The following is a 25234-nucleotide window of genomic DNA, read 5'->3' as shown; positions in this document are numbered from 1 at the left end:
CTTTATACCTTTCTCTCACAGTTTGTTGTTAAACGTGGCATGAGAAATGCATGTTGACATCAATTTATATTCATCATCAGAATAAAAAAATAAGAAATCTGTCTCCAGTGCGTTAAATGATGTTTGAATAACCCAACTTTTCAATTTCACAGTTGTTTGTTGCACCTATGTACACCATAATAACTTGCATTTGTTTCTCTTTTCTGTTACTTTGGGGCACAAGGACCATGAAACCAGCTACACCATGATCAAGTCCAGAGAGACCGAGATGACAGCTGATGGGCTGAAACCAGCTTCGGTGTACATTTTCCAAATCCGAGCCCGCACAGCGGCCGGCTACGGTGGCTTCAGCCGGCGCTTTGAGTTCGAAACGAGCCCAGTGTGTAAGTGATTTTAATTACTGTCATCTCGTGTCCTTGTAACGGTTAGCGGCGGAGAGGCAGCGGATCGATACCCTTCCTGGGCGCTCTGTCCGTCTGACTCCCGCGCTCTGTCTCCCAGGCCTGATCCCTTGAGCCAAGAAGCCTTGCACCTGTCACAAGGCTGACAGGTTAACACATCTGCCCCGGCTCGTCACTGCACTTCCTCCAGCAGCAGAGGAAACATTCGGGCATTTTGACTAGAGTGGGGACATTTGCGAGCGGTCGCCATTTTGGAATTCTGCTTATGGCGTGCGTGCTCCGATTGATTTGCTGTTGCCTAACACTTACTGGTTGTTTTAATGAAGCTTCATATATTTCATGGCAGTCTGTCGGAGGGCGCTGTGCTTCTGCCAATTCTAGAGACTAAAGGCGCCTTTAGCAGACAACCTGCCACACACAAGGGCAACTGAAGGATGTTGGGGGCCAGAGCCAATCGTATTTTTGGGGGCCCCATTTGGAAGAGTTTTGAATTGATGATCCAGTTTCAGCTTTTTTAGGTCCCTGCTGACACACTGACAGATACACTGTTCCAAATTCTATATGTGTTTCCATCTAATATTCAGGGGAAGTGACAATAATGTAACAGGGCAGCAGCTCGCTAATATAATTGCAGATAATCTCTGGGACCCTCTCCCGTTACTTATATGAGGTGTCCTCTTTCAATCTAAAAGAAACCTTTCTATGGATGTTGCATGATGTTCAAAAACATTAACACAACATTTCTCTGCAAAATGTCTGTAATAGACCCCCACACCTTACCTGTATTAAAAATAAATCTAAGGACAATAAGATTTAAAACCATATATGTTTAAGAATCATTCAAATTCACCAGGGCAAGACTTTCTGCAGAACAGGGCTGGCTCTATCAGGGGCCACCCTGAAAGGGTGGGGGCTCTGGGCCAGAGCCCACATGCCTTAAAATGTGTATGGTCACACCGCGTGGTTCTTTCTAGTACACTCTCAGCATCTATTTCACCTCTAAAGATAATCATTCATTCTTTCTCATGCAGCAGTCAGTGAGAATCTTTCTCAGAGAAAAGTCCACCATAATTCACATGTCAAATAACAACACTGACAAAACGGTGATCTGGGGGCATCTCACATCTTAAGATAAAGTTGCACTGGCAGTATCTTGACTGCACCAGTGAGGACTTAGTGTGCATCTTGGCGCTGTACCATATTATCGTGGTCAAAATATTGATCTACGCAGGCACGCAACGCCCAAAGGGCTCAAAGGGCTTCAGCCCCCCGTTGTGTAAGTCAGCCCGGACTCGGACAGCTTCCCGGGTACACACACGGACAGTTTTTGAGCTGCTGTAGGATGGCTGGTCTGGCGTCCGCCTTATTAGAGCTGCAGCCCAGTACTTCACAGGTCTTTAACTCCTTCGGTGCTCATGACGGCTCCCGGCCATCATGAGTTACAGTAGACTTGTGCACATGATGGTCGGGAGCCGTCAAAACGTTGCCGCTCCGCCCATGCGTGGGTAATTCCCCACCTGTGCGGGAGAATTAATCAGTGAGCGGAGTTTTGACGGCTCCTGGCCGTCATGAGTACAAGCCCACCGTGATTTATGATGACCAGTAGCCGTCATGAGGACCTGAGCGCCACGCCCAACCCCGCCCCCCTCACACCGCGGCGAAGGGGTTAAAAGACCATTTACTTGTTAACAAGGCTTAGAGCCCCTGCATCTCCACTCTGCCTATTGCTGGAAGAATTAGCCCCCCAAAATGTTGAGTAGCCCCCACTGAAATTTGGCTCTAGTTGCGCCTCTGGATCTACGGATATATCAAGTCCATAATATCAAATCAACATTTACCTTAATGATATATTGAGAGATGGAATTATAGTTAGATCGATATTGTGACACACAATCTGCGGTATCTCAATAAACAACAGGAAAAATTAAGAGCTATTTTGGGTTCAATTAACATTTTCCAGAGAGAGATGATAGATGGCACACAACATTGGGGGCTCAGTACTCCACCCTATAATTTGCTTTGCAGATAGTATGGACACATAACTCTTTCATTGAATTTTGAATGCCCTTGTCATTTACTAATTTCAAGTAGAAAGACTCAGAGTACTTTGTTTTGATTTCAGAGAGCAACAGCATTAATAGCATGGTACAACTTTTTAGTGTTAGAATATTATGCACTACAACAATATATGTTTTTTTTGTACAGCAAACCTTGCAATGTCAAAAGGGCACTCTAAATAAGAACCAGACTAATTTACACATTTTTTAGGCGTAGAGAGCTTGAGTAGTTTTGCCCACAATCACAGTATTGTGAGCTGAGGCCGGATTCTAACCTGTTCTCCAGCTCCTGAGTCAGCCGCTCCAGCCAGAAGGCCCCATGTCCTCCGCTAATTTGTGATGGTGGATCCTAGAAACAACCCATGCAATGTGACATGTAATATTTGACATATGATTAGTTGGCTTTGCACTTGCTTGAGGACAACTGTTTTTTTATTCGCTAACTTCTACAGAACAATGAAAATGTTCATAGTATATTTAGTGATGTAGTTTTATTGGGTTGCCCAGTGGTGGCGGGCATCTACGGGGGAGGCCTGTGTGCGGGCAAATAAAATGTAATTTTTTAAAAAAAGCAACACTTACCTTACACGGCCTGCGCTCAGGACCTCTTCTTTCTTGAGTGCAGGGCTGCAGGTATGAGTAAACTCCCTTGCCCAATCCTGGCACTACATGCCTTGATTGGAGGGAGCGACCTCACTTTGTGCTCCACAGCACACTAGAGGCCTGTATTTACTTTTAGTCCAGCTGTCTTAAAGACAGCTGGGTGGAGAGGTTAAAATTGCGGATGTCTGGCTGGCCGTCCCAAGACAGCCGACCAAAGAAACATGCGCTCTTTAAACAGTGCAAAGGCAGCCCTCTGTCCACTGCTGTCTTCCCTGCTGTCATTCAGCAGGCCCCACCCCGTCCTGATGCTACGTTCAAGACAGGACGATGAAAAATAAAATGGTAATGAATTGCCATTTTATTCTTCATCTTGGGGGGCTTTCGGGGCATGTAAGAGGCGAAACCGGATGGAGGAGCCGGTCCTGGGGTTGCACATGTTATTTTAATGCTAATGCAGTATAAAGGCAGGGGGACAATTTGTGTAAGTCATACAAAGTTCTAGCCCAGCATGCAGGATTACCTGATCCTGACACCGTCTAACATCTTGTGTGGAGGGCGTTCGAGATCCAAAAAGAAGTCTGCGCTTTCCAGTCGATTGTGCAGTAGGCTCGACTAAATGAGCATTTCCCTATTAAGAATATATGGTGAACAATAGCACCAACATTGTGAAGTACTTTGTTGCCTTCTCATTACGATAAGCCAGACATGGTGTTTAATTTGTACCAGTGATTGCAGATGGCGAGTACACAGTTTTGGGGTCCATGACTTCTTTTTTCATTATTGAACTGTAACCCAGAACAAGAGAGAGACAGGCAAAAATGGAGGAAGAGAAGGATGAGAAAACAGTGACAAAGTGAGAAAGGAGCCTAATAAAGGACATGCAAGATTGAGAGAAAGAAACATGCAGTGTAGAGTAGTGGAAGAAAGAAGAATGAGGTGGGTGGTGGCTAGCCAGACATTTGGTAATACCGGCAGTGGATCTTAAGGAAAACATTGGGTCCTTGCACTCATATATGTTTTAGAAAGTAGACACTGGTTGGGGAACAGGATATTTCTGACAATCTGTTCTCATGGCAGCACAGGGGGCAACAATCTTGATCTGCTCACCTCAGATAGCAATCCTAATGACACAAGTACCAGGTTTCGCATGATTTGAGGCATTCAATAGCAGTTCATGACTGGCTCAACACTGAAGAATTTTCCTTGAAGTCACCCAATTCATAAGTTTTTTGGGAAGGCGACTACTTTCAGGATGACTGGAGGTACTAAAGAAAAATGTGAAAAAAATATATTCTTTCAAAAGGCTAACAAGGCATTTTTCTCTGCTATTTTTAATGGGCATGTGTGCTCACTTGTCAAAGCTACGACACTAGACCACCTCTCCCAACACTGGGGCACAGAGGAGCTGATGAGGCATGGCAGCTCGGAGAGGGTCTGCAATGATAAGGGGCACACATAGGGACAGCAGAGAAGGGCAGAGCGGCACGAAGGCGGGCTACATGGTGTTTTATATAGAGGCGCTGCTGGTGGGTGGTAGCTGGATGCAGGTGACAAGAGGTAAAGGAACCAATGGGCGTCCATAGACATTGCAGACATGGACAGTCAGGCACAAGGAGTGGGAGAAGCATCACTAGGCACCAGTGCACCAGGTCTACAGATTCTGCAGGAAGAAAGAAATGTCAAATGTGCGTGGAAGGTGGCAGTGTTGCAGTATGCTGGAAGGCCTCCAGTCTCCTGCAGGTCATGAGGCGAAGTTCACACTAATGGCACTCTTCCAGGTACTGGGCAGCAGCATGCAGACGATGTACCCTCCTCATTTGGCCTTCTTTCGGCATCTACCATTTTTTCAAGTGTAGAGGATCCTCTGCACTTCTATGATGATGTGACCTCATCCTAGTCAGAGCCTCATAAGTTTCACAATCAGTTACTGGGATGTGCTCCGAGGGGTTAGTGGTGTCCAGAACCAAAAACATGGGACATTTAGGGGTAAATTTTCAAAGAAATGGGGCTGCAAGTAATTTATCAGTACAGCCCTGCATGATTTAAAAACACAGGGATGTGCCTTATTTGCACGAATATGGCACACCCCTGTGTTTCCCTTGTGCTGAACCTAAAAATAGCTGCCCGGCGGCAACACAGACACCCTTGCGCCAAGATGCAAAGGTGCCCGCATTGCAGGTATGATCGTTTCTATGCAGATGGGAGACCTTCCTGCCCATAAACAAAAATTAAGTGCGATTTGCTCCTTCTATGTGTTCTGCAGAATGCAGCACACATAGAAAGAGCGAAAACTAGGAGAAATAAAAGTATTTCTTCTTGTTCCACCAATCTAATGCCTGCTTTTTCAGTGGCGTTAGTTTTCGGCGCTGCCACAGATCCTTGTAAAACTGGGACAGTATCAAAAAGTGATGGGCAATGGGTGATGATGGGGAATGCCCATACCAACACCCATTACACCCATTTCATGCAGATACCTGTGTGAAAGAGTACGATATTTACAAAGCCTCATTAAGCCACACAAAGTGGCTTAAATCAGTTGTAAATATGGAGCAGGACATTGAGCCCCCGGATCATCCTAAAACGTGATGCCCCAGTGGCACAATACCCTTGTAAATATATATTTTGTTTAGTGTTCTGCATTAGCTCAATGCAGGACATGGGACAAACCTATGAATGCAGGAAAAACCTGAAGAAATTCAGATTGTTCAACCACACCAGTCAGGGGGCAGAAGGAGCAGCAGGGGCAGAATAACAGATCTCACTGAACGTTCACAGATGGTGTACCGTGACCGTTCAGATGGGGAGAGCACCGCAAGGGCACCATGACAGGTTCTGTCAGGCACTGACAGATAGTGAAGAGTGGCACAGTGGGAGGAAGAAGGAGCAAAATGAGCAGCATGACAATAACAAGCGGGTGCTCGGAACTTGTGCAGTGGGGTCCATGGAAAGGAGAGAGAGGAACAGAAGACCAACATTGGGAGCATGACAGCCCACATTAATATCACGGACACGGTGGTGAATGCCAGGTTAGAGAAGAATTTGTATATGGCTGAGTCCATTCCAAGGTGGCATGGTTTGCAAAATAACAATTAATTGGGATGCGGATAGTTGCCAATGGCTGGGATTAATTCAAGCATTCCTTGTACACGTCAGATTTGAGGAGAGGGCATTGAAAGGAACCACTTTATTGCCCATGACCAGCACCATAATGTAAAGTTAATGACGGAATGCAGTCGTGCACGAAAAGCCGTGGATTTGATGGACACTCCACCCCAAAAATTGCAGACCATTAAAACCCACGCATATGGATGCTAATTGCTGAAGTTGTTGACCCAAATCCAACTTTCTCTCTAGATGTCTTCTTCTTGTACTTTTTAAAGAATTCATGACAGCTAAATTTGTTCAAGAGTTCAAATAAGAAACATGCCCCTCATTATCACTCTCGTCCTCCAAAGCACTTCTAACAGTAAAAAAGAGGACAAGGAAATACAGGCCCTGCCCCCCTTCAGACAAATGTTCCAGGTAGAGCAGTATGGCTGGCAGTATTCAGGCTGCAGTGGTGATGTGTGTCTCTCAGAGAGTGAGAGAGTAGATGGCGGACAAGTTCTAGGTTGCGATGATTAAAATGGACCCCTTGGGAAATGAATGACCAGACAGCTGAAAGAATAAAGGTTGTGTTTGGGGCAGGCAGGTATCTGGCAGAATTCTGGCTGGAGCACTGCTTTGTGTTTCATTTCGGTCCTCAGGCAGCATGTGATTGGCTAGTGAGCCACCAAAGAGGTATGTGCCGACAGGAGCAAACACAACACCACTCTTCTACCTGCACCATTTATATGTTTATGGCACAAATACACATGTTATGACATATTTGTGCAGTGGCCATAGACAGAAAGCAATACAAATAAAAATAAACAAGGAAACAAGTACCATGACAAATACCATTCCATCAGTTTGAAGTGAGCACACTTGAGTCTCTCTAGTCAACCACAACACTCGCCTTCACAGCTTCACAAAGTGTTTTTAAATATTCATGTGAATACTTATTTTCAAGTTTACAAATCTCAAATAAACAGGTGACAGGAATATGAGGTAAGCCTTAAAGGTTTTTATCCAAAATATACAGACATATTTGTAACATTTTGCACTGTTTAATTACAGTGAGCATTTTCAAAGACTCTGTGTCTATATCAACATAAGAAACCATTCTTTAAAATGTCCTTCAAATAGAAAGGCTCCACAATACAAAATGGACTCTCTTCAGACGCACACTGACCTGATGTCTTTTAAAGTTAATGTGTGAAAGCAGAAAAATCATCCGCCAAGTGCTGCCCCTTCAAAATACTACGGGCCTGATTTAAGGTTTGGTGGATAGGTTATTCCGCCACAAATTTGACGGATATCTCGTCCACTATATTACGAGCGCAGTCGGACAACCTGTACATGTAATACGGTGGACGGGATATCCTCCAGGTTTGTAACGAGGTATCCCTTCTGCCAAAATCCAAATCCACCTTAAATTTCCTCCAGAATAATCCTGTGTGAAATGTAAGTGATGTCAGCAAAGTTTGAGGGTTTCATGTTGGCAAAATACATGAAATTTGCAACATTTCACATTACTCACCTATGCGTCACTATTTTGCCCAGGGTTAGACTGGTTGAAGCAGAAAATGCCTCAGTGGGATATACTTTCTGCTCAGACCTGTCTCCTGCCATCAGCTTGCGTTTTTATGTGCAACTCACTAACCACCTCTTTTTTGGAGGCTATAGTGAAGATGACTGATGCTGGTACTGACCCCAGGTGGACTATTTTCATGAAACAATTGATGTGAGACTAAAGAAGGCACAGCCTATTACAATCGACTTTGAAAGAAAAATCCTGAAAATGAGCATTATTTAATTCACAAATCCAATTTAAATATGATTTATAGCATGGTTACCGGCAATCCCTACCACCATTCGTGCCTTAGGAAAGGTCTTTCCTGAGGGGCGAATTAATGCATGGGGAGGTTCGGGAGGACCCTCTTAAATAATTATGAGCACTGCATGAGGTGCTGAGTGCAATTAATCTAACCAATTAAGAAATCGAATTAACATTTTAAATGAATAAATCAGATGACAGGTTTATTATTTGTCTTCCATGACATTGTGCAATCTTGTTGGATTACAATTAATGAACTACGGATTTTCCCACACATTTTAGTAAAACCTCTACACTTGCGCTAAATATTCTCAAATAGGAGGACCCTATTTCTGAAGCTGATGTTCAACTTAGGTGAATGCGAACTCATTTAAATGGATGAAATCCCAATCTCATCTCCTTTGAATGGTGAACTGTGGAACATTCCCATTAAAAATTGGATCCGATCAAATAGAAATTTCTCATGCTTTTGTAGATTTATGTGTGAACAAATTTGCTTTGAGTAGAGTTTGTGAGCGTACAAGGGTGAACGAGTGAGGTCATCCGCAAAAGCTGGTAAACACTTGACTCGCCTATATGACAGTAAATAGTCACCAATGTTTTGCAGGTAGAGTCCCATTTTGAAAACGTTTGCACATTTTCTCCTCTCGAGGGCAGGAGTAATGGGTAAACATGCCAGTTCACCTCTGGATTCTGCGACTGTGGGAATTCGTCCTTGGTTCCTTCGCTTTCTCCCGTGTGAACGGTGTCGTTCTCCATAGGGTCCCACAAAGCCCACTGTATTGTCTTCATTCCTCAACAAACTAAGAGAACAATAACCCGAGCCTTCTCTAATAGACGCCCGTCCACCTGCAAGGGAAAACGTGATAAAGAAACAGCATTCTGCAACCTCATGAAAATCAAAACCTTTGTTTAACACGACAATTTCTAAATACTGTGAATTCAGGCCTACTACTCAAGCTAACAAATGCACCATGTTATTGCAGCCATTCTTACTCAGTCGCTTAGCATGGGGCTATGTTAACACGCCTAATTTAAACACTTCAGTTGAACATAAACACATAAATGCACATGAGATGTCAATGCACCACATTACTGCGAGTTCTATGTATATATGGGTTACTCTTGTTGCACATCTTCTCTACAATCTACAACCAAACATTGATCTTTACATTGAATCGATTACTATTTCATACACATTCATCAATTGGGTATATTTTCCTACCATCTAAGTCACTGGTACCCCAGATAGGATACAAAATGTCCACTCCTTCAACTGCAATAAGCCGCAACTACTCAAGGATAAAGATTTGCCAATTACCATTATGCTTTTTGATGTGTGGTGTACTGCACAGGTTAGTTTAATGTATCCTTTCAAGTTATTTTGACATGTTCGTGAATCATTTTCTGAGATTTCTTCAGCTTGACCAGCATACATTTGTTTGCAACTACAGGTCAAAGTGTGTGCTTGAGCTGTGCTTCACTGCACCCCAAGGCCCGTTGCCTTGGGACTAATTTACTCTACTATCTGACTTGTGAATGAAGTAGTAATGATATTGCAGTTGCATTGAAATTCCAGTATGTTTATTAGTTCAGGAGACCGATTCCACCCAGCTCCCATACAACCAGGCACAGTCCCAACTGCCAAGCCCCACATACAAAGCCTGGAACACTCTTATGTCATTCACAGAACATTCCCATGTCACATCAATCTCAGCCTGCTTGAGATTGGATACAGACAATATGACACTGTCTCTGGGTGGATCACGGGAGCACGAACCGCAAGTACTAAAGCTTTTGACTTTTTCAGAAAGCAATTGCAGGGCTGACCTGGCACCCTAGATTCTCCCCTCCATTATACACCTCCTCATATGCTGCCACCTGTCATTTGCAGCAGGTCCTTTTGGACTATTGGATTGCTGAGAAACTCATTGCTGCACATGGGTAAACCAGTGGTTAAACATGCGGCCCACTGAGGCCACAAGTGACAATTATGGGTAGCCTGCTGTCACGCCTGCTCTATCGGCTTGAAGCTTGGTACGCTAGCAATGCCCTTGCTATCCTTGATTTCATGGGTCGTAAAGCCAGCACCAGGAACAGAGCAATATGAGCTATGTTTAGCTACTACACCGTAAATAGGAGGCTATGGAAGGGCTACGTGGGACCAGGCATCAACCTTGTGACACCATCAGAGGTTAAGGGTGGGTGATGTCACTTCCACCTCCATTGACATTTCAATGAATTGAAATCTATGCCCAGCATTTGCACTGGGGACCGAGCAAATGTGCTCCAGGGTAAAGCATATTGATGTGTGCAACTCCCTCCACATGACAGAAAAGTCTATAACTTCTAATTACAGCTGACTGTATCCCCTCACGCTTGATCAGCAGCATTCATTTGGTGCCCTCAAAATCAGTTTTTTGTGACCATACTAATGTTTGAGAAGGGCCTCTTTCGATTTCCATGATTTCCGTAATGTAACAGGCAACATTTTTTGTGCTGTGTTCTTGCAACAGTAAATATATAACTAGGACATTCTTTAGCTCAGTGCATAGAGGAGGACGAGACATGGAAAGCTCGAGCCCGGGTCGAGCCAAATGCCTGACTTGGGCTTAGCTCAAGGTTCTCCTTGAACCTAGAGCCCAACGCGACCCAATCTTTCACAGCAGGCAATATGGCGTGGTGGCTACAGCTGCGTACCATGTATCACAGGGAGCCAGGTTTGAATCTGGCCTTGGCTTTGACTCTTAGCAAATCTCCCTGTACTAAAAAACAAAACATGTAAGTAATCCGTATCTGTTGTCAAGCCCGAGGGCAAGGTTCCCACTAGTATTAACTGTTGATGACAGATGGACATACCAGTTGAGTGGCTGAATTATAGTTTAAACCGGAGAACTTGCGGTCAGTCCCAGCCCTGCTTGACCAAAATCTCTGATCCTACGTGAATACTTTATTTTACCAAGTATCTTTTTTCATGATCACATATAAGAGCACCTTCAAATACTTGAGATCAGTTGGTGTGCTGCACAAAATACCTGTCTTGTGTTCGATTTAACAACCTTTAAAAATGTCAGCATCTATAAATAACATAGATCACATTGCATACATGAGAACTGAGTTGCTTCTAATTCATTAATAGCATTGTCATCAGGGCAGAAGCAGGAATGTTTCTCACATCATGTTGAAAAAGTTTCACTTTTAATATTTTTTTTTCAATTAATCTTATGTCCTAAGGTGAAATGCTTCCCTGTGTAAAAGAAATACACGTCAGTGAATTCTGAAGTCGACATTTCATACTCTAATGTGATATTTGTTGAATGGTTGTGTGCCAGCTATTTTCAGGGCTGGGCTCGTGCATAGTTTCCTCACTCATCCCTGGCTCTGCTCTCTCCCTGTTAATTTGTTAGCTCGCGCTCTGGCACAAGTTCCATATTTATATAGACTGCTCCATTCAGCTAGTAGTAGGGTATAAAATACGCATGTCCAACTGTTCCACAGTTGTATGTTGTCCAGAAGACGTGTGTCTTCAACTTTAGCGCAAGATTTACAGCCTGTGCGCTCTGAGAAACGCGTCGTTTGATGCTGTCCTCTGCGCAGGGCTCGCCTCCAGTCGTGGGATTTCCTGCAAGAAGCCGAACTGATAAATCACGAGGAACGTAGACATATGCCGAATGATAAGCTCATAGCTCACTGTCTCTGAAAAGCCCAGCAGACCACCTGGTTACCTCAAGGGGGTCTTTCGCATGATATTACCATTAACGCATCGACATTTTAGGAATCATTGTCGAGAGGACGGCCAATTCTAAAAGAACACACTATTAATATCCGATGGAAGGAGGGGGGCAGCCATGTTGGCTCGAGCCGCGCATGTTTCTGTCTGATTCGGTTGAAAGGCCGCGCGCCAACTCTTCAATTTACGAACAACTCGTTTGTGTGTGTGTGTCCAAGCAAGAAACATACACCCTCAGGGCTTGAGCATGCGTGCAGAGGTATTTTGTGGCGTTCGGATGCAGAGTGTATATTTTCTGTCCCTTTTATTTCCCACTTTCTTGACTCGTGAGCCCCCTCATTCTAGCCTAAAGTGCCTGCTCACCTAGACATTGTGTGGAAAATGTGTATATCCTAGATAAACGAAAAATCTTTGTTTATTTCATTGCAACACAGTGTAAAAAATGAAAGGCATTCTTGAGGCTTCACATTTCTAAAACCATGAAGCACTTTTTCCTTTGAAAGACTGTGATACGTGTATTATGCAAGTACCAGTGTTTTAAATGCACCAGCACTGTCAGACACTGAGTACCTGCGCTTCTCGGCAGAGGTGCAATACTTTTAATTGGAGAGTTCCAGCACTTCTGAAAAGCGAGTAGGAACTCAGATATAGGTTACCTGCACTTACATTTTTCTATTCCAAGCCCGGGAAAGTACATTATCCCCACACCCTATGAAGCTCCTGTGAAGCCTGTACTAGAACACATGCCGCTTGCCTCAATAGGTGATAAATAACTCCTAAAAGTAGTAATGCTGGGCTGAACAGATTACATAAAGTTTCACTTTCTGCCCAATCTTTAGGAAGACTGGCTGAACGGCCAGTTACACTGCTTCATACGCCTTCATTTTCAATTTGCAGTCATTGGACACTAATGAAGAAATGTGTCCTAGACCGAGGGGAGCCACGTGGTGGCATCAATATGAGGGGATATCTGTTGCCTCCCAAGGGTGGCAGGAGTCCACCACTTTTTCGGTACAGCCAGGAGGTCTCAGTAAGATGCTCAATGCTGACTGCACACCACAGCCAGAATTAGACCAGCAAATAGCTGATCTATGTTGGATCTGTGTGGGCCCCATCACAACCGACTATTTACGACCAATTCAACGTTAGCTGTTGCCAGTGGCACATGTGTATCTGATTTGCAAGAGGGCACCCCAGTGTTCTAGCAGATCCTGCCTGCCTGGTGGTGATGGTTGGTGGGGGCTTTCCCTTGGAATCCTGCATGAACCATTTCCAGATATGACATAATTAACAGTGCGTCCCCCCCTCCAGTGGTTGTTGCACCTGTTGCTGTTGTGTTTTTTGCATGTGTATTTAATGGTAGAATGGAAATGGAAGTCCTGACCTGAGTGTTGCGCAAAAAAAGATTATAGGGGTGGGCATATCGCACATAATTCTGTGAAGGGTGATCACGCAAAACGACTGCAAATATATGCGTAATTATGCTAAATGAATTTTGCACTCAAAAAATTGGCCAGAACTCAAAATTGTCATTTTGAGTTGATATCTGGTTCCTCACATTCAAAACACTGCCACTCACATTTGGAATTGTAGTTTTGTGCTAAAACCTGACCTGAATAGTCTGTATGGGTAAAAAATCCATCTGAAATGTTTGTTGACCACCCATGATAAAGGAACTGCTGTTCACATTCTGATTTGCAGTTTTGTGCTAAGAAATTACCCAAATGGTCCGCTCAAGTAAAAAAAAACTACCTGAAATGCCACTTGCGTTCACAAATTACCCGAGCAGTACATCTTGTGCTAAAAATTTCTCCCTGAAATTATGCAATGCAGGATAATCTCTGTAATTTCACCAACATTCTGTTACATGAATTTACCGAAATTACTCCAGCGTAATTAAAATTTCGGCCAGGCTTAAAAACGAATACCCTGTGCTTCCTAACCAGCTCATAATATTGTGCGCTGTGTTTTTTAATGCAAGGATGCGATCCTTTCAATCACAGCTAGAAAGATGACAAAATAATATTAGTCATATTTTGGTATGCATGCTGTTATTTTTAAAGAACTGTTTATTATATATGACTCATGTAAGATCCACACTTGAGCCAGGTAATTGCTGATTGAGTGAGGGAGGGTCAGGAACCAAACTAGGAAACCCCCCAGGCAATGGCATCTTGATTAAAGATTTAGTTACATATCTGCTTCCCTTATGACTGACTTAATGTTGTTCTGACATTTATTGCATGCCTTTGGTAATGCCATCCTCATACTCTTCGTCTGCAAAATGCATCACCAACATTGCCTTCCAAAATGTATGATATCAGTCTTCTTACTTTTGGCATGCACTGTGCTTTCCCTTTCCTTCCTCTCGAAGGATAGTGGGAATCTGCTTTGCGACTCCATGGTGTTGATTACATCTAGCAACTATGAATAAAACATTCAATTTGAGGAAATACTGCGAGTTTATGCAGCTTCTGATGCTTCTTGTGGAATCCTGAATTTTTTCTACCTCTGGTAGCCTCTGCCCAGCACATAATGCCAACTGACACTCCAGAAAGGCACTATCACTTTGCACAAGACCAATACCGCTTAGTACGTTTTGTAGCATAAGGGAGCCTTAATGATGTGGGAGAGGCACAGGTTATCAAGCATTACGTTTATAAATCACATAATCCAGGCAGGGCTTAACTTGTACCAGCGGTGCCCCCTCTGGGCACCACCGACTCTTATTTCTGGAGACCGTCCTTCTTTGCCACTTCATGCACAGTGCTGATTCTGATCTGAAGTTGCTATAATAAACAGAGAAGTTGGAGACAGCAGAGTCCTTCTTCTGTTTCCACCTTGAGCCACTGGAAATAGGATAGCCCATATATTGATCCTTAATTTTCAGTGTATTGTTAGCCCTTCTATTTCCACAAATAAAACAAGGAGTCTTGCACCAGCCAACCACCCAGGGTGACTGTTAATCTGACAGGCGGCTGCCTGCAGAGGTGGTACTCATTTCCGGGCAGTAGTGTCACCGTAGCTGGAGGACAAGCCTGCCTGACTGGCATGCAGCACGTCCTCAGAAAAAAAGTTGGGGATCAGTTATTATTTTACAGATTAAGAACCGAGTCCCTGCAAGAACTAAGGTCTACATTTTCTACTAAATTGTATCCTCCTTGATGGTGTATGAGATATGCCTGTAACTTCTCTTCCTGAGGGGATAACTCAAATGATATCTGATCACATGCACCTTGTATGGCTGTCCAAAAGCATGTCTTTTGTAGTTAGGAGAGCTGCAGAGCGGCCATTCGACCAACTTCACATTCCTCCTGTTTACAGTACTGCGTTAACACAAGTTAAAACGTGAATGCACAATTTACAGAGGCAGCCCTTTGTAATGCCATTGTCACTGTTTCTGCACGATCACCTGGTACTTTGAAATTAGGGACAGTTGCCACAAGAATAAAAAGACCCAAAAATGGAAATTAGTATACAAATTTGTAATGGTTCAGCTCACTTGCCACCTATGTCCCATCCACAGCTTCCCATTTTCAGAACGAGTGGCATAGATACTGAGACAGACCACATACATATTGGAGATCCATTATCCACATAAATTCCTATCTGCACAGTTTTTAGGTGGAAAGCCTCCATTTTTCAACCACGTCACAGTGGAGTTGCCCACCTTTATAATAAGTGTCCCCCACGGACTCAGTTTGCTTGGGGAACACACATTTCTTTCTTTTCAGTCAGAGTGGATGAGCTTCTCAAAATATTCCATCCATGTGAGTTCATCAGGAGTTGAAATGCTGCTGACAACTTCTATGCCAACCTGTGTGCACATACACACATGCAAGAAAACACACACACACACGCACACTCAACCCCCCGAACCTTCTGATATTGTTTGTTTTCTGGTGATGTTATCTGCTTACTTTTTCTACAACCCACCCCCTTTATCCCTAGGCAGCTAATAAACTAGTTTATTTCTAAACTGAGAGGGATGCTCTATTGCATTGCTATTTACAGTACATTTGTTTTCAAGCATGTCTGATGCTCCACAGAGGTATCGTTTTCAGTAATGCACTCTTCGTTAATTGTCATGTGGATAAGCTCAGTATGGGATTCGCGCTCTACGTGTCCTTCAATTACTTCCAAAGGTCTCCAAATTATTCCCCGTCATTATCTCAATTGCTACCTTTGATTTCACCCCGAGCCGGCTGGCCAATGATGAATAAATTATGCCACTCCAGTACATTTACCTTGGTTTCCACAACAAGAAAGCATTCAAAGCCATTGCCGAAGCCACTTCAGTGCCATGTTGATTTGGGCCAATTTAGGGCTATCATTACTGCGATGCTCTGCAAGGATTATACGAAATTGAAGGCGGTGTTCTCCAGGAACAAAGGGTATATCCAAGAATGGGCAAGTCCTGCATTTGTAAGTCAGCGCAATTCTAGTATGATCCATTTATTGAAATATGTGCACAAATTGAAGGTGATGAGAATGTTCTGCCTAATCCTCATGCATGCAGATCGCAAAGCACCAGTATCCAGATTTTTACATCACAATAATGCGTCCATTCATGGATTTCAATTAGAATGACGAGGCTGAGAAAAATAGGGATGCATCTCACGTGTTATTGAGGTTTCTTTTGGAGCATTTTGTTTTACAATCTGCATTTGTGTTTGTATTAGTCCACTTCAGCCATTGGCTAACTTCACAGTGAGTCAATGCATTCATCTCTTTCCGAAGGAGCACAGTCACACACAAAGTAGTTCCCTTCAATGCCAGTTACGACTATGACATTGTGTGCTTTTTTAGACAGAAAGACATTTTTTCTTTTTTCCAACCTATTTTTATATAGGATTCTACGCCCTATTTTTTGCTCCTTGAACACAAACTCCCTTAAGGAGGCTTTTGAGCGATTGCAAAGGCTGCAGAATGAGACACTTTGCATGGCAGTGGGTCATTTTGTCCACCTTTCACTGGGTGTAAGAAATAAATATGGCTCAAAATAACTTCCCTACACTCATCATACCCGTATGTAAAGAACAGATCTCTTTTAACTGTCTTAAAAACTTTTTTGTTTTTAGCCTGAGACCCATTGCCCCTTTTATATATGATTTATGTACCATATGTAGTATCTTTCTTGAAAATAATTGTTTTATCTCCGGATGTGCCCTGAATCTTGTAATGTTGCTCTATGTATTCATTAAATGTTTTTATTTCTACTTTTATGGCCGCATTTGGCCTACAAAAAGATATGTGACTGACTATATTGGAGAGGACCTGGCAACTCCCACAGAAATGTTTTATAAAACCGTGGCAAAACAAAACAAACATTGTCAATGCCTAAGGACTGGCAGCCAAACCAGACCAATTGGTTTTGTCAGTGCTTGTGTTTTTATGGATTCCTGTACAGTCCCAACTTAATCTGCTTGAGTGGGATAAGTAGAAACACATGCACATTGGAGTTTGGCCAAGTGGTGTACAACCAACCTATTCAACAATATTGCCATACCTTTTGGGTCTAAAAACTCTTACTAAGATTAGTGATCTGTTTAATGGCAGTCTAATTGCCATTTTGTGAATTTATGTAAGCCTGTAATAACCCTCAAAGCAGTTTCAGCTATAATTTTAATGCTAATTTTAGAGACCTGTGAACATTTAGCGACTGTCTTTGTTATTATTACTGTCCTTTAAAGATAGTCACAGAAGTGTGACGCATTGTACACGTGCTAGAGGCATCCCCTAACAGTACAATTGTATTCTGACCCTACGCTTCCATCATCAGGACTCCAGTCCGCTGGCCACTTGCTATACTTCCACTGGCTTTTTTAGGCGCGCCTGCACTAACACATAGACCGGTGGAACGTACATTTGACAATGAGCCTGCATTTGTAAGAGATATGCACAAATTACTACCCATGAATTAGGGCCACAATTTGAAAAATACTGATTACACAATGTCAAATCAGTAATTGAAATGGACATCTCCATCGCCCAAAGTCATTTCCACTCCTCCATATAGCCTTTCGGTCCAACCATCTGCCTTTCTGTCAAAATGCGCATCCGTCCATCCATCACAACCTCTCACCAATGGAAAGCATTCATGGCGTTGCTGAAGATCATACAACAGAAAATAACTGCACGTATTGATTGATAAATAACGGTAGGCATGATAAAAAAGGGCCCAATTCACTAATGTTTTGCTGGGAGTAGGTTTGACTCACTCTTGTGCTACTCATAACATGAATTTCAATATATCCAGGTGGACTCATGGTTCACCGCTGATTTACTTCTGGCTTTTAGATGTAATCCAGGGCGATAGAAGTGTGTCCCAGAAAAAAACTTTGTGAGTTAGAACTAAAGTAGATAGAGTTACGAGAATTGACGATCATTACGTTTTTGAGTTTTTGGAGTTCATCAATATGCCATGTAGTAGGTGCTTTATATCACTCATAGTTCTGTCAGGTATTGGCTGTTGAATGACTGACCCGCTCCATTTAGGAAAGTAGAGCACTGGGTTCTGGCAGCATTTTCCATCACACAAGTGAGCTTCCACATCTGAGTAGAACATTGCATGGAATATGCCAACCAGTTCCTCAACAAACCGCCCCCTGATTGGTTCACAAGTTTTTGCTTCTTGTCCTTTTCCCTTTGTTGAAATATTATGTATTTTGAACAGGGAGATTGGCAGATATGTCCATCGCTGGCATAAGCCTCGACACTCTGACACAGAGAACATAATAAAGGGAAAAATATGTCTTAGTAAAGGTGGTGCAGCTAAGGGGTCACGATCTGAGTTCACTCAAAAGCTGCCTTATGGCAACATGACAATGAGATTTCCCCTTATGATCCAAAATGTATGTTTTAGGACGCTACCTGCCCAACAAAAGCATCTCAGTACTGTCTTAGGGGTATGAAACACTATATAAATGCAAAAAAGGGCAAAATCAACGTTCCTTCTAACCTTAATTTCACCTCCTTAAAAATACAAAAACAATTTAAGATTTCAGCAAAATACTGACTGCTACACTAAAAGGAATGTACATTGTGCATTGGAGGGTGAGAGAAGGTGATGATATTGCATCCTTGGAAGCTCAGATACAAACACGATCAGTTGTAATTCATAGTGATGCCAGGGAAAATACAAGAACCGGCAAAGCGAAAAGGTCTCACCTTTCAAAGACTAAGGGCCTTATTACTACTATGGCGGTTCATTGGACCACTGCAGTCATGGTAGCAGTCTTTAGACTGGTAGTCTACCCGCCATATTTCGAATTTGGAGGTTGGACCGGCACAAAACCACTGCCACCGTCATGGATCCGTGATCCCGGGCGGTCTTGCAGCAGTGTGAGGCTGGTAATATGCTGACGGTGCTGCTGCGACACTGCCAATTATATTCTAGTTTCTTCTCTGCCACAGTTGTCATGGCGGTCATACCACCATGAAAAGTGTGGCGGTAAAGAAGCAAAGGGTCCCTCTTACATCTGCACCAGGGGAGTACCTCTGTGCCCACTGGTCTGCATGCACAAGCCAGTTCCTGCAGGGCATGCACTTGACAGTCAATGCTGTGCAGGAACCTGCAGGTGTGTTGCCATTGCAATGCCTGTTACTGCTCTCCTATGAGCCTTTAAACAGTCACTGCTGTGGTCCAGCCACCGCAGGACTGCCCGATCTGGATTCCAATCAGAATCTGGCATGCGGTCTAATTATGACTTTGGTAGTGCAGGAGCTGGTGAGGGGGCCCTCTCCCCCACTGACAAAGTCATAATAAGGCTCTTACCCAAATGTAGGTTTTCCAGTGCTTGATGCTGGTTCTTAACAGAATCAGTCAAAAGGGAAAATGCTTGTTGCATATGCTGAACTGCATCAGAATGCAAAGAGACAAAATGCCGCCCTCAGTTTGTGAATGCATGTATACATCATGACAATGCAGCAGCCATTGTCTCTTTTTTAATTTACTTTTCCAAAATTGTGGATGCCCATCTTAGAGCAGTGAATTAAAAAAGAAAAAGTGGGGCGTAAGCACTTTAAAAGTTAAGGAGCATCCCAGCACCAAATTGCAGCTGCAAGGTCCTCCAAAAAGTAGGCAAAAAAAACATTACAAAAACTGAATGGTGAGCAAAAACACTGAGCCGGACAGGATGGGGAGGCAGTGCAGGAGCTGGGGAGGGTGTCTTTTGAAACAACAACAAAAAAGATGAGCAGAACAGGGATTAATGGAAGAAGCAACGAACAATTGGGGGAGCAGAAAAGAAACAGGAGGTTTTGGGTAGCGGGATGTGAGCTGTGGAAGAAGAACATGAAGAAAGAGCAAGAAAATGCATGCCGATAGACTAAGAAAAAAATAAATCCCTGAATTTAAGCCGCAGAAGAATACAAGTCGTCCAATTGAAAGGGCAGTAAATAAACTTTGCTACAAAGGAGGAACAAACTCAGGAATATGAAGGAAAACCATTTAATAGAAGCAAATTCGATTGTCAAGAATACAACACCCAAATAACCCTAGGGGTGATAGCGTTGTGTTATATAAATCCTTATTGATTGATTGAAGAAAGCCAACCAGTCATAAGCAATGGGATGACCAAAGCCAACTCTTCATATTGTACACAGTAGGTCTTTTAAGAACAGCTAAAAGCTGTTAGTAGTCCAGACCTAATAGGTCCCATGTAACCTGTAAATTTCTGTTCTTGAACACATCTCAATAACCTGCAGCTTTAAGTAGCCTGTCCCCAAGTGTTGCTGTGCATACATTCTCCTCTTTCATTTCCGTACACCACATTTACATATAATGCAAATCAACAGCCACATTTTCCAAGGGCCCTCTTGTCAAGGAGAAACCACTTTGAAGGAAGAGCATTGCTGAAGTCAGCACTCGTTGAACATTGTCAATCGACATCTTCCAAGTGCTCTTCAAACTGTACCTTCAATACAAACGAGTTAAAAGAATTCAAAAGTGTGTACTCAGATATTAGAAAAGATGTTGAATGGTGTGAAACTTGAAAATATTTTCTCTAAGAGGGTTGTCAAAGTACTCTATAAATATAAATGAAATTATTTTTCGAGGATATAAAATGCAAATCCGTTTTTCAGCTGTTTTGTGTTCTACAGCACAGGCAAGCCACAAATAGGTGTCATTAAACTTCCCGTGGTCAATAGAAAAACATGAACTGATTTATTTACAGCCAGGAAAATCTAAATGAGAAAAAATGCATCTTCAAATGTGAATAGAAAACTATAAAAGCATGACCACCTGCAAAGTTGGGGTGGTGCATATAAAGTGTTTTAGGACCATGCTCTTTACAGACCACATCATGAAACGACCAGCACTATGGGCCATATGTATCAAGCCTTTTGCGAATCGCAGAGGCCGAAATTTACAGAATTTCGGCCTTTGCGAATCGCAAAAGGTATTTTTGCATGTTTTGGTATGTATGAAATATTCGCAAAATAAGGAATAGCAAAGATTTGCGATTCCTTCTCGTAAAATTGCGATTCCTTAAATGCTATGTATGTAGCATTTTTGGGCTGCGAATTATGCTTAAGAATTCGCAAATTACCACCAACTTGTAGTTGATGGTAACTTGCGAATTCTTCAAAAAATGCACAATTTGGCATTTTTGAAGGTGGCATGTGATGCACACACATGCCCATAGGGCATGTATGTGCGCCATATGCACACTCATGTACATTTCAGGGGTGCAGCAGGGTGTCTTTGAAGCACCCCTGCATCCTTGAAATAATTCTCAAATTGCGATTAGCAAATTGCGAATTTGCAATTTGAGAATTATGTCGCAATCATTCCTATGGGCCTCCTGGCCCATAGGAATGCATTGGAAATTATTCCTTAATTGCGAATTCGCAAAATGCGAATTCGCAAATAAGGAAGATTAAGGAATCGCTAAAAAAAGCGTATTTCTTCATACATACCATTTTGCGATTCTTAAATAGCGATTCCTTAAAAATCGCTATTTAGGAATCGCAAAAGGGTTTGCTGATACATATGGCCCTATGTGAGAACATTGAGAAATAAGACACAGGTGCAGCTAGAAGAGAGGAAGGTAAGTACCAAAAGATTCAAAATGGCAGCAAAGTGATCCATGTACAATAATAGCTGAGCCTAGATTTTTGGAAGATAGCAGCATTTAGAGCTAAAGTCCAATGGATATGAGAGATTATTAAATGTAGTGAAAATACTAATCTGAAAACCGAAAAAAGGGGAAAGGACAATATTAAAGTTTTCCCACCATAGACATACTAGTTAAAGAAAAGGTATATTAAATCTTCTTCCACGCACACAACCATATGTTAGCAATGAGCTCAAGTGAGAGGATTTCTGTTTTCTGTGCACATAGTTGGAGAAAGGCTAGACTATTTTATGTTGTTTTTTTAAATGCTGCATGCCCCCAAAAAAGCATTTATGAAGTCCAAAGGGATTGGAGACCCTTTGAAATTATCAATTTGTTTTCCAGATACTGGAAAGAATCAGCATTTTACTCCACTCTACCTTACTTTTTAGATTTATACCCGGGAGTGTTTTTGAATTACTGTGATGGCAGGAATGCTTGCTCGAAAGGCAGAGGACTATGGGGAAAGGCGTAAAAATGTGTGCTTACTTGCTTTCTTACTTACTTACTCCAATCTACCCAACTTCACTCTATGAAACTTTACGCAACTCTCCACTATGCCACTCCACTCTGATACTTTATTCCACTCTACGACACTTTTCTCCACTCTACACCACTCCACTCTATGCCTCTCCACACTACATTTCTCCACTCTACAAACCCCTACTCCAATCCACTCTATGACACTCCATGCCTCTTAACACTAGGCCATTCTACTCAACTCCAGGGCACCCTACGCCACTCCACGATATTCTACTCCATTGTACAACACTCTACTCGACTCTATGGCACTCCACTCACCAACATACTACTCCTCTCTGCTCTACTCCATGCCCCTCGACTCATTCGACACTCCACTCCATAGCACTGCACTCTACAACACTCAACTGTACAACACTACTCCACTCTAAGCCATTCAGCGACACTCTACTCCACTCTATACCACTCCACTCTATGACACTTTATTCCACTCTAAGCAATTCCTCTACACCATTCCATTCCACTCCACTCAACTACACTCCACTCTACAGCACACTACTCCACTTTAACCCATTATTCCACTGTACACCACCCCACTCTACTCCATTCTATTCTCTTCCACTCTATGCCCCTCTACTCTACCCTACTCCACTCTACCCATCAACTCTACATCTTTGTACATCACTCTATTCAACTCTACTCCACTCTGCTCCATGACTATCCATTCCATGATACTCCACTCTACTCCACTCCACTCCACAACACTTCACTCTGCAACACTCCACTCTTTGACACACCACTGAACACACTCCATTCTACTTTATGCCACTCCACAACACTCTACGCCACTACACTCTAAGATACTCTACTCCACTTTATGCCACTCCACTCTATAACACTCCACTCCCCTCTATGCCACTCTACTCTATGCCACTAACTTGTAGCCAGGCTGAACAGCAGCCACACAGGTGTACCACACGGATAAAACACTTTGGTAAAGCCAATAGCTCTTGCATAGGTGAGACCTATTGGCTTTGCCAATGTTTGTTTTAGATGCACTTAGCTTTGCCTGTGGCCAGGGGAGTGTGGTAAGAGCAGGGGTGTTGTGCTCATAATGTTGGCCCCCCGTGACAAAGCTAGTTGAAACATGGCTGTTAAAAGGGAAGGGGGTAATAATTCCTGTGAGTATTGAGTTTCTATAATCTCCTTTATTCAAGACTGAAGATTGGCTGAGAGACACATACACAGAACGGACTGAAATTCTGACTTTTGTAAAAAAGAAACTATTGAGAGAATGCTTCTACAGTTCTAATACTGATAAATTACACAGAACACTGATAAAGAACTGTCCTCACTGACAGTATATGAAGATAAAAAAACAATATAACTAAAGTCATTGACACCAGCAAACTGCAAAAGTATGGACATGCTCTAAATTATTTCCATTTGATCCACCAGATTATGGCGTCATGATCTTGAGGGCAAGTCTACATAGTCTTCCATAATTTCTCGTGATGTCAAATGTGAAACTGTGCATGACTCAATCTGTGAAGAATTGAGATGAGCTAGGTTCGCATTCTGCCCGGAAACAAAGCTTTCACGGATTTTAAAAATCAGATTGACACCTTGAATGCAAAGGTACTATTGGCGTACCACTGTGACATGATTGTCCAACAACGTGGCACACTGGCCAGTACCTTGCTAGATTTTGAATCTATCCCAGTAAGACACATTTACACACTGTGGCCCTCATTTACGAGGCCTCTCGCGGCACTTTTGCGCCAACGTAGCATCACTATTTTGCCTCTCTTGTGGCGCAATGTGCCGCAGCATATTTACAAGGCCACGCAAAGCCACTTTGCATGGTTTTTCATGGCTTTGTAAATATGTGCCCCAGAACAATGCATGAAAGGGGCGTTCCATGGGTGTTGCTGTGGGTGTTCCCACGTCCCACCCATGGAATCTGAAGCCTTCCCAGATTTATGGGGAATCCTAAACCTGGGAATGCGTCAGATTCTAACACCACCCTAGAGGTGTTTTTGTTCAGGAAGGTGTCCTTTCCAGCACAAAAACAATCACCCCTTCAACGCAGGCACCCTTGCATCATGGCGCAAAAGGGCCTGAGTTGGTACACGGCAGCCCATTGTGCGCCAGCTCAATGGGAAAAGACAGGATTGTGCCGTATCTCATAGATACAACCCATTCCTGCCCTTTTCTTTTGATGCAGGGCAGAACAGCAAAGTTCCTTGCGGCACTGACCTGCTCCAAAACCTTGTAAATTATGCCCTATGAATTTAAACTGGACTAACTACTATACTCCGGGGCTTATAATAACACTTTTGCACCGACGTTGCATCACTTTGTGATGCAATGGTGGCGTAAACAATGCTCCACATTGCGCAATATATACAAGGTGCTGCATCTAGACAGATTTGTCACTTTGTAAACCTCTGTGCCACATTATAGCTGCACCAGGTATAATGTATGCTGGATGGGTGTTCCCATGCATCAAAGCCTTGTAGAAGTGGCGCATTGAAATCTATATGACTTCTAGGATGGCATTGTGTCAGAACCTTACGCCTGCCTCATGGCAGGTGTGAGGTTGACACAGTGCATTAAAGATAGGCCTCCCCCACGCATTGCTGGAGTTATGTCATGCTTGTGACACAACACCAGCAACGCGTTACCTTTGCGCCGACAGATACGTCAGAATTACTGACGTATCTGTCTTTCCTTGCAACATAGAGCGCCGTACAATAAATACAGTGCATCCATTGTGTTGCAAGGAGGACGCAGTGAAAACTGTTGCATCACTGTTTTGTCGCAGCAATGTGACAGTTTTCATAAATAAGCCCCTCAATCCTTATCCTGAAATTTTGGCCTAGATGCGGTCCTCCAAGATCTAAGTTGGACACTTCTGCTTT

The 25234-nt window shown here is 43.0% G+C and overlaps 1 protein-coding gene across 5 annotated transcripts in view; it reads left to right on the top strand.

Moving 5' to 3' along the window:
• EPHA5 (EPH receptor A5) overlaps positions 1-25234 on the top strand; it is a 726990-nt gene that overhangs the window by 578453 nt on the left and 123303 nt on the right. For all 5 annotated transcript variants that reach the window (XM_086961930.1, XM_086961929.1, XM_086961927.1 and 2 more), the window contains one exon: positions 224-383. In XM_086961930.1, the coding sequence (XP_086818056.1) occupies positions 224-383 (160 nt within the window). The remainder of the gene's footprint in view (positions 1-223; positions 384-25234) is intronic.

This window comes from Lissotriton vulgaris, chromosome 3_1, assembly GCF_964263255.1.
Source record: "Lissotriton vulgaris chromosome 3_1, aLisVul1.2, whole genome shotgun sequence".
Classification (NCBI taxonomy): domain Eukaryota; kingdom Metazoa; phylum Chordata; class Amphibia; order Caudata; family Salamandridae; genus Lissotriton; species Lissotriton vulgaris.
Note: the sequence above shows the minus strand (reverse complement) of the source record. Positions and strands in the feature narration are given on the sequence as shown.